This window comes from Globicephala melas, chromosome 1 (genome assembly GCF_963455315.2).
Source record: "Globicephala melas chromosome 1, mGloMel1.2, whole genome shotgun sequence".
Taxonomy (NCBI): Eukaryota; Metazoa; Chordata; class Mammalia; order Artiodactyla; family Delphinidae; genus Globicephala; species Globicephala melas.
In genome coordinates, this window is record NC_083314.1 from 116,564,978 (window position 1) to 116,578,500 (window position 13,523).

Here is a 13,523-nt window from a genome sequence, read left to right on the forward strand (position 1 = left end):
ATTACTGTCTTTTAAAAAAAATTCAGTATCAATAAAATATGAAGAGCTGCTTTCATTTCAGAAATTCAACTTGTATGCATTCTTTCAAGTTTTTCTACTTAGAAAGGTATAACCACAATAAAAATTTTTCTGAGTTGAAGTTTTTTACAAAACACTCTATCCCACGAGAACATCTTAAAGGTCAGTTTTAAGAAGGTTCCAAGTTGAATTGATGGAAAATTACATATTCTCTTTTCTCATTTAAATAAATACATAAAGCAAGCATCCTGAATATCCCCTGTAACAAGTACACATGAATTTTTCTTTTGATATTGGGCAGTGAATTTGTGCATAATACTTCTTTTGGGGGAAAGGATAGTGACAGTGATTTTCTGTCAAATAATTGTTGCTGTTGTTTTTCTGGTTAAGATATTAATATAAACTACCCTCAAATGAACGTGGATGAGTTGAGCTGATGACATATTTAAGCAATTTATGGATTTTAATGGATTCTCTTCCACATAAATGATTTTAAAAGCCTATAAGATGACTATATACAGATGTATAAGCTATAATTTTTTCTGTTGGTGAATAGAACAAACACAAGCCTATATCTTAAAATAAAAGAGATCAATCTGGACTAACATTTATCAAGCTGCATCTAAAATAAATGGAAACAACCACTCCTTATTATTAACAGACCTGTTGACTAACTGTCCCTGAGATAAGGTATAATAATGTGACTTTATAAAAAGTCACGGTTGTGATTATTACAAAGAGAAACAACTAAGAAGGTGGAAATTGCATATACAAGTGAAGTCTGGACAGACTCAAAGAAACTACTGGGTTAATAAATAGAGTAATGCACTAGTCAATAGATTAATAATTTTAAACCTAAGAAATTATCTGTACTAGGGGGAATGCTGGATAGAATTTAAGGCAACATTTATATATTTTTAAAAAGAAATCCGTTTTAAAAGTGATCCTTCTTTCGGTGGCAAAGATGAACCATAGCTTCCAAATTGTATTCTCTAATGTGAAGACTTGTAAATTACCTATTCTGAAGAGAACATTAACTATTTAGGTACTAGGTACTTCTGCACTTGTTCACATCATACCAGTTTTAAGAACAGCCTCAAGAGAAAGAGATGCCACAAATTAAACAATCAATGTTGCCTTTTTTTTTTTTTTTTGGCAATTCATCACTGATCCAGCCTAACCCTAGTTAGCCTGTATACTAGGAAGTACAGATCACATAACATTGTAGAGTTTCAGGCTTGGACAGCAAAAAATATAACATAATAGAAAATGAAAGTGCTCGATTATATAATGCCCCCTTCTAGTAAATAAAGTTTTGTAAATTCCTGCAGAATTTTTACCCAAGGATGAATACCCTTCTCAGACGATTGTTAAATCTGTTTGAATATTAATAATTTCTTATAGTCAATTTCCAACTTGTTAGGTATTAAGTATATGTGATTACACTCCTCCATTGTCACCCTACTATTTTTTCTGTGGTACGCAGACCTCTCACTGTTGTGGCTTCTCCCATTGTGGAGCACAGGCTCCGTACGCGCAGGCTCAGTGGCCATGGCTCATGGGCCCAGCCGCCCTGCGGCATGTGGGATCTTCCCGGACCGGGGCACGAACCCGTGTCTCCTGCATCAGCAGGCAGACATCTCAACCACCGCGCCACCAGGGAAGCCCTCTTATTACTCTTTTTAAATAGGCTAAGTGTGTCCACATGAAATAAAGTGATTTCTAATGTGGTGGAAGCCCTTGAGAGAACCAGTAAGCTTTAGAAGAATTTGGTATAAATGCTGATGATGTAGACAGGAGAAGATCTGCATGTTGAGATTCAATTATATGATTTTTGAACCTTTCCATGATAACAAACATTGCCATTTGCAGCTGCCTATAGGGCTACTTATAATCCTCAAAGTGTAAAAGTATGTTTTAGGATTTGCTTCTCAATACTGCTGAAAAGTCAGGTTTTTTTAACGATGCCCAAATTTGACTTGAGATTTGCAACACGTCTTCTTTTTTTCATTTTTATTTGTTTTTTGGCTCTGTTGCAATGCAACAGACACAAATACTTTCAGTATATTTCCCTATTGAAACCTATCTGCCAGATTTTGTGCATAGGTAATGGTAATTAGAATACAAATATATTCTTTTCAGGCTATAGAACCATCAGGCAGCTGAACTGTATTCTTTTGCATACCCGTGGGTTATATTGTGAAGGAACCTAGTATACCCAAGGGGAGCGGGGTGGCAAAGGACCGGTGTGTTAAAGCCAATTATGTATCATACATAAAAGTGCACATTAGCTACTTGAAAAAATTCACATTTATTTACTGTCAAACCGTGTTAAACTTTACACTGGATATTAGTGATGGGTTCATTATTAACAGGTTTACACAAAGGGCTGAAAAGAAAAGCAGAATTTTGCTGAAACAATTTACATTTCACTAGAACTTTATCATAAAATAAATTAATTACTAAATATAGGCAGAAGGAATATGGAAGAGTAATATTTATGTTTAATTTTACTTTTTAAAAAAGAATAGGCACCTTTTGTTCACTAGAAAGTTTGTGAGAAGTGCCCAGTGCCCTCTTTGGCCCCTGTTCAAGAACAAACAGAGGGGTGACAAACAATCTTTTCTAGATTTCACCACATTTGTGCAAGGCATGGCATAACTGGCTTCAAAGAGTTTTTTTCCCCATAAAACACGTTCTTTTGGCCATAAGAAATTAAAATGTAAGAATAAGGACTAACTTGTCAAAGCAGAACACCGTATACAGTGGAAAATAAGTGAAAATGGGTAGAACTTACAATGACAAAGTGTAAGAAAAAACATTTGATAACATATGTGCAACCATGAGCTTCACACAATATTTTCTCCAAACTCTAAAATTATTTTAATGACAATTATATTCCCGTTGGACACAAATGTATTTATTTCACCCTAGCAATAGAACAAAATATAATTTCTTTAGCCATTTTTGAATAGGTCATTGTACAGTTGAGGAAACATATGAAATAAGGCCTGTGGCTTGATTGCTAGTGGTTAAACATGTTTTCAATCTTTGCCTTAATGTAAAAGGTTTGCAGTTAACTGCAAACTGATGCAGAATAGCTCTCCTGCTTTTCCAAGTCTTGTCAGGAACAGTAAGGTACAGTAAATTTGTCCCACAGGATTTTAAAGCCTACGTCTTGTATATAATACAATGCAGGCCTACAAAAATGGTGCAGCCATATTTACAAATTTAGTTCACAAACTGCTGCAGTAAAATGGCTGGAAAGTTTTGTTTTGCTTGTTTCACAATTTCTCTAAACAGCAGCAGAAACTTAAAATACCTGGTTGGCATCTCTTTTCTTTGTAACAAATAATTCATTTTAGTATACTCTGTGTATATACAAAGTTTTTGTATGTTATATAAAAATTCACAGAACTGCAAGGTTCAGTCATCTTTTTTACACTGGAGAACCACAGGTCAACAGAGCCATCTCTTCAAGCAGAGTTTGAGGGAGCTGTATCAGGCCATGGAGCCTGTCTTTATTTACTAACACTTGCATGGGGCCGCTGGAATTCCTTAGCTGCAGTATTAAAGACTTGTCACCAGCTGCATTTGTCCTTCTCTGACATCTCCTTCTGGAATACACCCTTCTTTGTTAATGGGGATTATGTAACCATCACTATTGCCCCTGCTGATCTGGTAGCACATCTGAAGCTGATGGCCAGCTCCAAGGTTTGGCATGCTCTTATAGTAAATGTCCTCGTTCTCACTCCTCCTGGATGGAGACAGGTCTTCTTCCATGTCGGGGCTGCTCTCCTGATACGGAGAGTCTCTAAGGTTGGGCATGCTTGTGTAAAGAGAGTCTCTGTTGGGGGACTGCAGGTGGTCCTCGGCCTCAGCTGTCAGCTGGGAGACGTAGCTGTCAGTCCCCTCGGGCTTCGCTTTCTTCTGGGGTTGGTACAGAAGGGAGTGAGTCCGCTGAGGAATGAGCGGTGCCTCGAGTTCTTTGTGATGGAGCTCCAGCCCTGGGTTGTCACTGTGCATTAAAGACGAAGCATCTGCCACGATAGCGTCATCTTCGCTGCTGCCCCCTCCAATCACAGGTTTGACTGGTAGTGTGAGCTCGAGGTTGTGAGCCTTGCTGCTGCCCCGCAGGTTGTTGTGCACTAATTCTGAAATGATCATTTTCTCAAAAGCGGAATCATTCAGACTTAGTCCACAGTCCACGACTTGCACGCTGTCATTATAGTCCCCCTTGCGTAGTGAGTAGCTGTTGTTAAAGTTACCATTTAGCGGTAGAGTATCCATGGCACTTGTATCCCTGGCATTGTTCAGTGAATGTCCTGAAACAGAAAAGGGAGGGGTTCGGTTACTGCCTCTGTTCCTTCCTCAAGAATCTTTACTTCTTTTGTACAAAACTTTTTAATGTCGTTCAGGACAAAGTTGTATTTGAAAGCTAACACTTGGAAAGTGCCAGGCTTTCCTGCATTCCCAACTGTAAACAGTTGCAACCCCTTAGATAACAGGAACAAGTGTGAAAGAATAATACTGTTTTCCAGGGAGGGAAGATGGTATACAGAATGTTGCTTTATCAATTTCGGGGAGACAGTAGTTATGAATTGATTTTTGGTCAAATCTCTGACACTCTTATAAAGACTTCACTCCATGCCCTTGCATAGTTAATGCAAAGCAATTCATTAGTGACATTTACGTTTTAAAGTACGAGACTATGGTTTATAAAAATAAAATTAACAGAATTTGTCCTAAACAACACTAAATTAAAAAGGAGTAAGTCACATACAAAAACTGAAGGCAAATGTACAACATAAACCCACGTAACTGGCAAGCAACTCTTTAAACAACATTCTAACATTTCCTTTTTCTGGAGATGAAGTGAAAAAAAGAATGAAAAAATGGACAGACACAAAGAAGTCATGTTAAACAAAGACAGCCGCCTCTCATACTGACTGGACCAGGGGCCCACAAGCACCATCCAACAACACGATAGACAGCAGGTGGAATGACTCACTTTGGACAACTCACATCATGTCTGTCTGCTCAGGCTATCTGGCCTAAGAGTAGCTGATATATAAAAGAAAGTAAAATGATTTATTGTAACATGATGAAGAATTTCTAAGCTTCTCAGCAACTTAGAGCAAGGGTTCAACAAATTAGATTACCAGCAATAGCAGCCTTTTACTTTTTCATTGAATATTTCTTATTATTTTGAACTTTTATTTGGTACTAATACTCTCTCTAATAGCAATGGCCCCAGGCTCCTATTGGTCAAAGTTTGCCTGCAGCCCTGCAATCTGCATCAGTCACAGTGACAGCACCGAATGAACCAGCAGAGTCTACTACTGTACGAGACTGGCCCACAGACACCATGGGCATGGAGGTTAAACGCAGAAATGTTAGGAGATTTCTTAAGTATGTGTCACAGAAATTAAACCAAGAATAAATATCAACTGTGGAATGGGAAAAAGGGTGTCAGCCTTGGCTAATATATTTTTATTTCTAAAGGAATGAAAGATTGGATACGTCTGCTGAAGATATGAAAAGAGGTTCAGGAGGAAAAAAAATATGGTAACATGCTCTCTTTGAATCAGAGTTGTATTTTTCTACAGACACATAAACATGTAAACTAAGACATCACAGTGCTTCTCAGGCAGATGAAAAAAAAAGTTTTAGAGAAAATTAAATGGTCTGTACCATGGAAAGTTAGGTTATTCATTCTCAAAATCCTAGAGAAAAAAATCACTTGTCTACAGATAAGTCTGGAAAAAAAAAAGAATGAAATGATGTTATTGAAATGAAACTGACCACTGTGAGGCTGCTGCATTGTATGCAAGGCTTGGAGGAGTTTAGGAAAAAAATGAATTCTTCGAAAAAATAGGAAATTTCCCTTTTTAGTGCTCACTCCACTCTTAAAGCTGCAGATTATCCTAGAAAACTCAATGTCATGACCAATAAATACCTAATACATGCTCAATTAATTATCATTAGCAGAAAATGAGAAAATAGGTGGGTCATATTTATTATTGACTCATGTTATTTAGAAAAGTCTGATCCAACTTCTGCTTTTGAAAAGCTGACAATTCGATTTGTATCATGCTCCAAGGCATGTTTGACAAAATGAAGTTATGATAGTTCTTTGCATGGCTTCCTTTAGCCTCACTGACACAAATCTCCAGCTTTATAAATTTATATATGTGTCACAAACTTCAGAAGATCTACTACTAGGAAACATTTGCTGCTTTAAATTATAAGTGACACGGGGGTCAGTTGCTAGCGTTTGTTTCCTCTGTCGAGGTTTGATCCTGTCATTTTTCTTTTTATTGTTGATTAATAAATATAAAAATATATACTGGGTAATCCAAAAGGTGTTTTCTATGATATACTGCAGATTTAAGCACATCTTTGGCTGGTTTTGAAGAGGCAACTTTTTCTGCCCAAGTTCAGGTAATTCACTGGAAGACTTTCCACAGCCTGTAGCAAGATTACTGTGGGAATGCAGAAATGATAAGTCAATTATTAAGCATTCTGGTTGACAGTACCTCAGGCTTTAAAGAGCAAATTATTTCAGCATTGCATGTTCTTAAGTATGGACAGCATTTGCTACAGACCTCTATTACTGACAAAAGGCAGTACATATAGATGTACTGTTTGAATTTGGAAACATTTGAGTTGCAAATTGTGAACCACTTGCCCGCTGAGTCTACTTCATGACTGCTAGTTATGTTTTAATTGTGCCGGTTAAAAATCATGCTGAAAAAATTTACATTTGATAGGCAAAGTTAAGTTTTACTCCCATACTTGTCTCTCTGTAGGTTGCTAGAGGAAAGCATAAGGAAAGTAAGAAAAACAAGAGAATGAAAAGAGAAGCTGCAGTTACGTTAAAAAAGAATGTCAAGAAAAAAAAAACGGAAACGAAGTTCTGTGTTTAATTTAGTGGCAAATATCAATCACAAATAAAGATTATATGCTAACTGTAATTATGCAATAAAACTTTCACCAAACTCTTGAAAATTCTGTTAATATTAAATATATATATATATTTTTTAAATAAATAAGCTATTAGAAAATACAGTAAAATACAGGATGGGTTAGTGACTATCTCTCCCCCTCCCCCAATAAAAAACTATAGGTATAAACTGACTAATATTAACTTTATTCTTAGTTTTTTAAGAAGAAAGAAAAACTACCATAAAGCTGCACTATACTATAGTTTGGTTACATTGATAATGCTGGATGTAGTTTTCTATACCTAGGCATCCAAATTATTAGCTAAGTCATGCCAGAAGCAAACTCCGTCAGCAAGCTTTAGAGTCAACTGAATAGTATATTACATAGATAGGATACCTCTAAATGATATAAATCTTGAAGATGGGCTCTCAGACCATGTGATGTCAGTCCTGTAATAATATATTAAGATTTATGCCACCTGTGTCAAAAACATGGATAATTATTGGTAAATACTATCATGACTGAATTTTTACTATAATATAGTGCAGTTTTAGAAGCCTGGCATGGGCAATACCATAATGCTTTTTAACTGAGAAATTAAGGATGTAATAGTAAGTATATGGCAACTTGAGTGTTCTAGAAAGAGGGCAAAGATCAGAGTTCTGTTTAGCAGCAAAGAAAGGTAGTTGTACTCGTAAGTATAAGCACACCTGGTGAGTTAAACACAGGAGCTGAAGGGGCATTACATACAACTGTTTCAGCGAGCAATGTGTTATAAGGGTTGTTAGTGCCGTGGGGTCGAAGAAGAGGGTTTGTTAGTAGGTAATTGCCAGTCATTCCTAAAGCAAAGAAACAGAAAAAAATACATCAGTTCTCTTATTTTAGTGTTGCAGTTGCAAAAAAGTACTTTTCGTATTCATCAAGGGTAGTGGATAAGTTGGCAATGGAAAATCTGCTGAAATTATCTGACTGTATTTGAACTACTAATTTGAAGGAGAAAGGGAAGAGGGAAGTTAAATTTCAGCAATTCACAGGTGCTTTCTAAGTCCCCCAAGTAAACACCTGCTGAGGATGACATTTACTAATTTATACAAAATCACTGTTCAACAAAAATGGCAATTAAATGCACAGAGATCAACATTATGTTTCAAGATGTTACTGCTTAATATTAAAAACCTAACCACTGAGGCCCAGAAGAGGGAATCTCAAACTTTCAGAATTTACAGGTGTGGGATTATCCCTCATGAAAACATCGGTGTTAATACCAACTCTGATACAAGCAGGAGGAAAAACAACTTTCACAAACAGGTAAAAAGTATGACACACTGCACCAAGCTTCTCTTAGTAAATGCAAGAGCACACATGCTGAGGGGAAAAAGAGACTGTGTATAATGAATTATTAGACCATTCACAAATTCTATCCAACAAGAATTCTCCTCTGTAATCTTATTTGCCAGGTTTCAAAAATGAATCATTGAATAATTCATTTCCTTTTTGATAGTCATCTTAACAGAATTAGGTAAAACATCAGAGCAATGGAATAAACACACATTTCACTCATTCTAACTGACAAATTACAAACCTTTCAATACTTATCAAACATGCGTTTTGCATAACTAATGTAATTTGGCTAAAAATATTTTAAAATTCAAGTTGGTTTTGATGCCATACATGTGCTTTTTTTCATTTTAAACCAGAATCTCATCAGAACAATGTCAACAATGAAAAATGTCTTTCATACTACATTGTGATAAAATATAACATATTATATTACAAATCAGTACATCAAAACTGAAATTACCTGGATAAATTACCTTTCCAAGAATATATACAATAATATATGATTTTTTTCAAAATAAATTGAAATTTACTAAACTTGTACTCAGGAATATGTGTCTGTACATGTACTTGTGCCCTTATCTGGCTACATTATTTTATTTGCCATATTGTTTTAAGTTGGAATTATATTGATTATGTGATAAGTTTAAGGCTATAATTGTAGACACATTAAATAATAACAATTCAAATATAAAAATTACTTTGTAAATTATCATGTAGTTTAATTATGTGTTTATGAAGAGTTAGTATAAATGTTTTGACATTTACTTTTTACTTTTTGAAAGAAACGTAAAAACAGAAGAATTTTACAAGTAAGAATTTTCACTGCAAAACTGGTACTGTTTAATGTGAAGAGTAGTTATTCTAATTATATTAATGTTTTAAGAAAAAAACTTTCATAAATGTACGTTTAGAAAGAATAAATCTGTATTCACTAGGAAACCATTTTAATCTGTGGCAAAGCACGTTCTCAGAAATTACTTTTTCCAGCCTCTGTTAACGTGGTATTTGAAATCATACTTTTTGCATTACATTATTGAATAAAAAGAATTTATATGTACTTTAATAAAAGATGACTCAACAGGTTTAAGAGCTTGTGATATAAACCCATTTGAGAGGAAAAATCAGCATTTTCTCTAGAATTATTGCAAATTGGCAAAAGGCACAAAATTTAAATTGTAAACTCAAATTTTCCTAGTAACTGACCTTGATTAAGTGTTGAAGTGCTATTGATGTCACCTGAGATAAAAGACGATTCAGATTGTTTTCTCACAGTGTCATTCCACATCCTTCTTATACGACTCTATTAACATAAAATAGCAAGACATATGTTATGTTAGTTTTCCCAAGCTTACCTTACATTAGACACACAAAGATATACCCTGAATAATCTGTGCAGAATTATCTTTTGACCTTTTTTAAAAAAATGTGCATTGATTCTGTTCTAGAACGAAGGAAGTCTATACTCCTCTGTTGCTTCTCTACTAAGGAGTATTTAATTTTCCAATCTTAAAAAGAGTGTTCACTTATTGTCTTTTTTTAAAGTGGAGATGGCTAGTTAGTCAACAAATGTTTACTGAATGCCTACTGAGTCCTGTGCTATGTGAGCTTAGGATATCTAATGATTATGACATACTCTTTAAAAAAGTATACCTCTCAAAAAAGGATGTTTACACCTAAAGAAACACCTTGAAGAAATACTTAGGAAGAAATTAAAACCAAAATACTAAGAAGGCAAGTATTTGCTACCTAGATCATTATAATGAGGAGACAATTAGTACATCTGAACAGAACATGTCTCAGAAGGCTTTCCATAAAGAAGATTAATTAAAGATGCTGTCAAACTCTTTGTTACCTGTGTGCCAGAGGAATACCGAGCACTGGTTCTGGTGGTGGACGCCTTCACTGAGCTGTGAGGGCTCTCAGTTGGGAGGCTGCCGCAGCAATACGAGTGTCTGAAGCACTTGCCATATTCTTTTCGTACCTGCATTGAATAACCACAAGACCAAGGGATTAATATAAACATGCTTGCTCCTCTCTCTCTAATTAAATGAGCAGACGAGACAAGAAGTCCCACTAACACTTTTCCGTGGAGATTACAAAGTCAAGTTCAATTGAAACTGGTGAAATGGTAATCAGAAAAACACCTCTGTCCACTAGACTGGCTAGTAGGATCTTTAAAGGGTGATATCATATGTAGAAATGCTTTATATACCCTGTTTTCATTATGCAAATGTTATTTATTAATACAATGGTAATATCTTAAAAGCCTTATTCTAGCTATAGCCTTAGCAAACCCAATTTTCTATTTCATGCTAAGAAAATAAGATAAAAATTTAGTATTTTCCCTGCTTAATTACATTTAACCACCTGTAATTCAGTCATTTAAGGGTTATATGCTTCGTGTCCTCTTAGGTAGGTCAGTACATAAACGTCTTTTACTAGATTGCATGGTGTTGCAGGTGACCTCTTTATAATGAAAGACTACTTTGGCACAAGAATAAAGGAAAAAAAGTCCTTTGATACATATGTCATTAATTAGGATGGAATGTTTTCTTCATTTTCTGATATGTCTAGCTCTAACATTTAGTGTACAGAGTCTAAGATGCCTATTCACTTCATTAGCACACAAGGGAACTATTTAAGCAATTTCCATTCACATTAATGAGTTACCCAGGTAATTTCCCTTTTCCCCTGAAGTTTGGACATATGAATAGATAGAAAAGTTGTCAGGCCTAAAAGAAAGTTGAAACGTTAAAAAGTGAGGTCCAAACAACTGCTAAATAATAGTGCCCCACTTAGGTGGTCAAGAATTGGGAGGAGGGGGGAGAGTTCTGGATTCTGTGCAGCTTTGCTGGCATATAAACAGGTTTCATTGAGGCTAAGAGCCAGACTTTGAAATTTCAAGACAGAAGAAGGAGAGGCTGCATAAGAAATTATTTTTTCTAGTAGGTTACAAAAAACACTCAAAGGCTTCCCCCTCCCCGCTCCCCCGCAACACCATTTCTATGCTCAGTATCTGCCTGCAAAGGCCAAAACTTTGACACTTATTCCTTGGGAAATTAGAGAATTAAAGTCACTAATGACCTTTTAAATCTAAGTGCACTTGAATTTTCATCCTCTTAGCTTTATTTAATTATATCTATTAGAACAAATAACAATGGGGGTGAACTTTCAAAGCATTTTCTCTGCCTAAATATGCTCACTCAAGCAGTTAGAACCATGATTTTAACTAAATCATCTTATATTCTTAACAATTCATCCTGGCAGCATCCAATAGAACATATCCAAGACTAAGTAGAACTTGTTCAAAAGAAATGTAACACAATGACTTTAAAATGTAATTGCTAATTAAAAAGCATAGCAAAATCTCTGTAAAATTAATATACAAACTCTATGAGGAAATAATGATGACCTCATCCTTTTTCTGGTAAGTTTATGCTTTGTCAAAAACATTTGACAGAAGGTATGAATATGTGATTATGTGCATGTATATAAAATGCTCATCTATGCAGAAAATATATAAAAACCAAAGTAATGACAAGGTTATACCTGTATAATGTTTAGAAAGTTAAGGTTCATATTAAATAATACATGATACCTCACAAAAAATTTCTGTACACTTAATGTCTATTAACTGCTCTGAAATCCTATATAACCAAGACAATGGCAATCAAAATGGTATTTTATCCAAATAATACCCTCCGGTGTTGGTTTTGCCTAATGCCTATATTGCTGTGAATGTACATTATTATCTGTCAGCATTGCACATTCCACTGTCATTATCTCACAATTATAGCTTATCAGAACTGATGGAAGTAACAACACTATCATCTTGTCAGGACTGAAAACATAATAGTTTTCACTTTCACAACTCTATTTCTCTGTTCAGTTTAGTGACCAACTAGTAATAACAGAATAAAAAGACTACATTAGATATGCAGACAGGGAAAGGATGATACCTGGTGATAGGCATAGACATTTTAAACTTAAATGGTAGCTAAGCTATTCTCTTAGGTTTAACATCTTCTTGTAATAGATTAAACTTTTTCACCTTCAACTTTAATTTTTGAGTCAGTTTTGCTGACTCCACTTAACATTAAATCAGGACAAAATAATAAGATGTGAGATATGAAATTGCTGGGTTTTAAGATCTTTCAAAATTACTCAGAAGACAACACTGATATTCATTTTTCTGTATATCTTGTGCTTTTAAAATTTAGACCATTTATCCTTATACTCAATTTTGTTTTGAACCACTGCATTCCTTTTATTGAGCAAAGAACAAGATTATTTAACTTTTTATTTTTCTTGTATACCTTTTGCACAAAGCATTTTTGTAGACTCCAAAGAAGAAATCTTAACATAAGTATCTAGTTTATAATATTCCCAAACTGACATTAAAGAGATGATTGGTATTGACACATTTTACATGTGAAGCCTGAGCTTCCTGACTTTCATTACAATTAATTTATGATTAAAATATAATGCTATTAATAATATTCCAGTTGTAACTTAAAATCTTCCCTATTATATATATTATTTTCAAATCAAAGAACAAGTTAAGCAGAGCCTCTAAGTGTTTTCACTTACTTTCTTTTGGAGAGCACAGTGAAAGATGAAAATGAACACTCCCTGGAAAGCATTAAAGATGGTGAAGAGATAAGCCATCACAATAGTCTCCTCATTAATAAAAAGCAACCCAAATGACCAGGTTAGGCCAAGAAGACACAGAAGAGCGAAAGCGCCAAGCACCCAAGACCTGAAAAAATAAAGTGAATTTCATCAACAGGTTCAATGAGAGAACAACACACATCACACTTAACTATTAACATATCAGTAGTAGCAGTTGACTTTATGTTCACATTCAAATTCAACAGCATTTTGGCTTTAACCTTTCATTGATTAAAGAAAGAACAATAGCATTTAGTACTGTAGTCTCCAGTGAAAACAGCAACAGCAGGTATGACCTTTTCTTACTCAGAATAAACAAGGTATGAAAACTATATTAAAATACAAGGTGTAAAACATCCCCCATGACTTTATTGTCTTTTATGTGCATTTTGGTAAAAGAAATTAAGGAGTCCTTAATTAGTTTACTCCTATACTTTTATTCCTGTGGTGCACTCAAGACACTGAATAATGTGACACATACAGAAAGGTTAAATGGCAGATAATCACTTAACACCTAAACCTCAGATTCTAAGAAACTGATCTTA

General features: G+C 34.9%; 1 protein-coding gene across 31 annotated transcripts in view; it reads right to left on the reverse strand.

Annotated features, from left to right (window-relative positions):
- Positions 1-2,310: 2,310 nt before the first annotated feature.
- ADGRL2 (adhesion G protein-coupled receptor L2) overlaps positions 2,311-13,523 on the reverse strand; it is a 369,284-nt gene continuing 358,071 nt past the window's right edge. For 8 of the 31 annotated variants that reach the window (XM_060303575.2, XM_060303582.1, XM_060303630.1 and 5 more), the window contains 6 exons: positions 12,898-13,066; positions 10,160-10,288; positions 9,511-9,607; positions 7,677-7,805; positions 6,817-6,834; positions 2,311-4,343 (listed from right to left, as the gene is read on the reverse strand). In XM_060303575.2, the coding sequence (XP_060159558.1) occupies positions 3,589-4,343; positions 6,817-6,834; positions 7,677-7,805; positions 9,511-9,607; positions 10,160-10,288; positions 12,898-13,066 (1,297 nt within the window). In that variant the 3' untranslated portion in view covers positions 2,311-3,588. Of the gene's footprint in view, positions 4,344-5,029; positions 5,083-5,712; positions 5,778-6,782; positions 6,835-7,362; positions 7,445-7,676; positions 7,806-9,510; positions 9,608-10,159; positions 10,289-12,897; positions 13,067-13,523 lie in introns of all 31 variants that reach the window. The other 23 variants (XM_060303635.1, XM_060303616.1, XM_060303621.1 and 20 more) reach the window with 10 other exon arrangements.